The 3,436-nt window shown below is 42.5% G+C and overlaps 1 protein-coding gene across 1 annotated transcript; it reads right to left on the reverse strand.

The window, feature by feature from the left end:
- Window positions 1-1,388: 1,388 nt before the first annotated feature.
- LOC103424758 (uncharacterized) lies at window positions 1,389-3,093 on the reverse strand. The gene is made up of 2 exons (XM_029095302.2): window positions 1,947-3,093; window positions 1,389-1,635 (listed from the first exon to the last, which is right to left on the reverse strand). The coding sequence occupies exons 1-2, from the start codon at window positions 3,007-3,009 to the stop codon at window positions 1,598-1,600; spliced, it is 1,101 nt and encodes a 366-aa protein (XP_028951135.1). The 5' UTR covers window positions 3,010-3,093; the 3' UTR covers window positions 1,389-1,597.
- Between the last annotated feature and the right edge of the window lie 343 nt (window positions 3,094-3,436).

Raw genomic sequence — 3,436 nt, forward strand, 5'->3', positions numbered from 1 at the left:
ACTATAGCCTTTAGCAACGAGACGGGCTTTGTAGCGTTCAACACTGCCGTCAGGTTTAAGCTTCACCTTATAGATCCATTTGCAGCCTATGGGATGTTTGTGAGGTGGTAAGGGCACAAGAGTCCAAGTGCGATTGTCATGGAGGGCAGCAATCTCTTTTTGCATGGCGTCACGCCATTTTGGATCCTGAACAGCCTGCGAAAAACTGGTGGGTTCTTTGATAATGGTGAGGGTGGTGAGAAAGGTTTTGTGAGTGGTGGAGACATGGTCATAGGATAAATAACGAGATAGGGAGTGAGATGTACCTGATGACTGAACCATGCTTGTGGAAGATGTGGGTGCAACACGGGATGGGAGGGCCACCTCAACATGAAAGTCCTGCAAAAATGTGGAAGGTTTGGTTGGTCGAGTGCTACGACGGAGTGGAGGGGGTGGATCTGGTGATGGAGTGGTTGGAGGTGGGGAAGAGTGTATGGTAGGTGAAGGTGTGGATAAGGTATCTGGTGGTGGAGTTGTAGAGGGTAAAGGAGATGATGGTGGTGTGATGTCGGCAAGTGTGGGAGATGTGGTGTTTATGTCTGCTGGTGCAAGGCTTGAATGCGACTCTATGGGAGAGGTCGAGTCAAACAGGATAGGTGTAGTGTTTGATGGTGACGGGGCAACGGAAGTGTTACAATTTTGGAATGGAAAATGATCTTCAAAAAATACGACATCCCTAGAAACAAAAGTCTTATTGTGTTTTATATCAAACAATTTATAACCCTTTTGACCATAAGGATACCCAAGAAAAATGCATTGGATTGCACGAGGGTCGAATTTAGAGGGCATTTGGGCATGTGTAAAAGCAAAACACAAGCTACCGAAAACCTTCAAATGAGAATAATTAGGTGCTTTGTGAAACAGTTTTTCGTAGGGTGTTTTACCTTGGAGAAGTGGAGTGGGTGTTCTATTGATAAGGTAGGCTGAGGTTAGGATTGCATCTCCCCAAAAACGTTTTGGCAAACAAGCTTGAAAAAGCAAAGCCCGAGCAACATTGAGCAAGTGCCGGTGTTTACGTTCGGCAACACCATTTTGTTGTGGTGTGTTGACGCAACTAGATTGATGTATGATGCCTTTGAGAGCATAAAATTGCTCAAGTTTAAACTCAGGGCCATTGTCACTTCGTATGATTTGAACTCTGGTATTGAATTGAGTCTCAATCATTTGAATGAATTTGACTAAAATGTCTTTTGTGTCAGATTTATGTTTCATCAAATGAACCCAAGTGCTTCTAGTGTAGTCATCTACGATGGTAAGGAAATACTTGGCACCTGAAATAGAAGCAACTTGATAACCACCCCAAATATCAATATGCAATAATTCAAAACATTATTTGGTAGAAATAGAGCTCAAAGGAAAGGGTGATCGTGTTTGTTTGGCCAATGGGCAAATTGAACATTTTTCCAAATCACAAGCTTTATTGTTAAAGAAAGGTAATAACGAAGTGGCTTTATGAGATGGGTGTCCTAGGCGTTGGTGCCAAAGCTTTGGTGCGATGGTTTGAATATTGTTGCATGTTCCTTTCCTTGATGAGTCGAGGTAGTAGAGTCCCTCCCTTTCAGTTCCCATCCCAATCATCTTCCCCGAGCGAAGGTCCTGAATGACACAAAATTGGGTGAAGAAAATTGTGACAGATAAGGAATCATAGGCTAGTTTACTGATGGATATTAAATTTAATTTAAAGAACGGCACACATAGGACATTGTCAAGGATAAGATTATGAGAGAAAACAACTTGTCCAATTTGAGTGACTTTGGCAACAGAACCATTTGGCAGTTCAACTGTATGATTTTCAACTGCTCGTGAGTGTGTAAAGAGACTAGGGCTGCAAACTATGTGATCCGTGGCACCACTGTCCAGGATCCAAATACTTTCGGTTCCTTTATAGGAAAAAGATAAGGCTTTACCTGAAAGTTCTTCATGACTAGAATGATTACCGACTTGATTGGCAAATGATGATTTGTTCTTGTTCAACATTTGAAGGATTTGCTTGCAATCCTGCTGAGAGAACGGGAAATTGGGCAACGTCTCTTGCTTGTTACTTTGTGAAACTTGATTCCCTTTTGAAGAAAAAGGACGACTGCTTTCTGTTTCTATGGCTGCTTTCCGTTTTCGACAGAAATCGAAGGTGTGACCTTTCCATCCACAAAAAGTGCACTTGAGATGTGCAAGACAGTTTTTGGTGATGTGATTGGTTCTATTGCACTTTCCACATCGCATCTCTTTGTCTTCCGGTGTAGGTTCTTGCGACAAATTCTTCACTGCAAAGACAACAGCCTCTGGTTGTGTACTCTTCCCATTGGAAACCTCTGTCTGGCGTTCATGTCGAAGGACCAACGCATATGCCTTGTTCACCGTAGGCAGTGGTTCGAGAAGAAGAGTATTGCTTCGAACCGTAGCATACGATTCGTTCAATCCCATAAGGAACTTCATGGTTTTCTGAGTTTCAACATATGAGTTCATCTCATTCTTTGTTCCACAACTGCATGCTGGAATGGAACACAAAGTATCACGTTCATCCCATAAACTTTTAAGTTTAGTGAAGTAAGAACTTACACTCATATTGCTTTGGACGCAATCATGGATCTCGTTCTCAACATGGAACAGCTGAACTATATTCACATGTGAGAACCTCTCCTGCAGATCGGTCCACATTTGTCGAGCATCCTTGTAGTTGATGACACTCCCTGAAATCTCCTTTGACATGGAGCCTAGTAGCCATGTCTTGACCAAGTTGTTGCAGCGATTCCATTGCTGCAGCTCCTCAGAATTGTCCTCACTTGGTTTGTTGATTGTCCCATCAACAAAACCAAGTTTGTTCTTGACCGTTAAGGCCATACTCATGGATTGAACCCATGTGCTGTAGTTGTCTTCCACCAATGGTTGTGGTACGAGTATTGCACCAGGTTGGTCCGAGTGGTGGAGATAGAGTGGGTGGTTGGGATTTTCCCATTTTGAATGAGAAGCCATGCCTGGAATGGTTGACCTCGTGACTGCCTTAGAGCTTGTGTTTTGTGGTTTTCCCAGATCACAGCTCTGATACCATATTGAATTTTGATGTGTATTTGATACTTCTAACAATTATAAGATGAAACTTATATATAGGGAAAAGAAATAGGACATAAGCCTAACTTGCCTAACTTGCCTAACACTTGCCTAATTTCCTAACTTGCCTAACTTGCCTAATTTACACAAAGAATGTTGACTAGCCTAACTTCACTAGTCATCCAACATGTTTATTTCATGCATTTTAACAAAGTCAAACTTTCCATCCTATGCCTTCAAGGCGTTGGGAGAAGGAAAACTGAAGGACATCCTCGATACGAAGCTAGGGATAAATAAAGGCGACGAGAGGGTAGAGACAGCCATTATGGTTGCACTGTGGTGCATACAGGAA

The sequence above is a fragment of the Malus domestica genome, chromosome 15 (genome assembly GCF_042453785.1).
Source record: "Malus domestica chromosome 15, GDT2T_hap1".
NCBI lineage: Eukaryota > Viridiplantae > Streptophyta > Magnoliopsida > Rosales > Rosaceae > Malus > Malus domestica.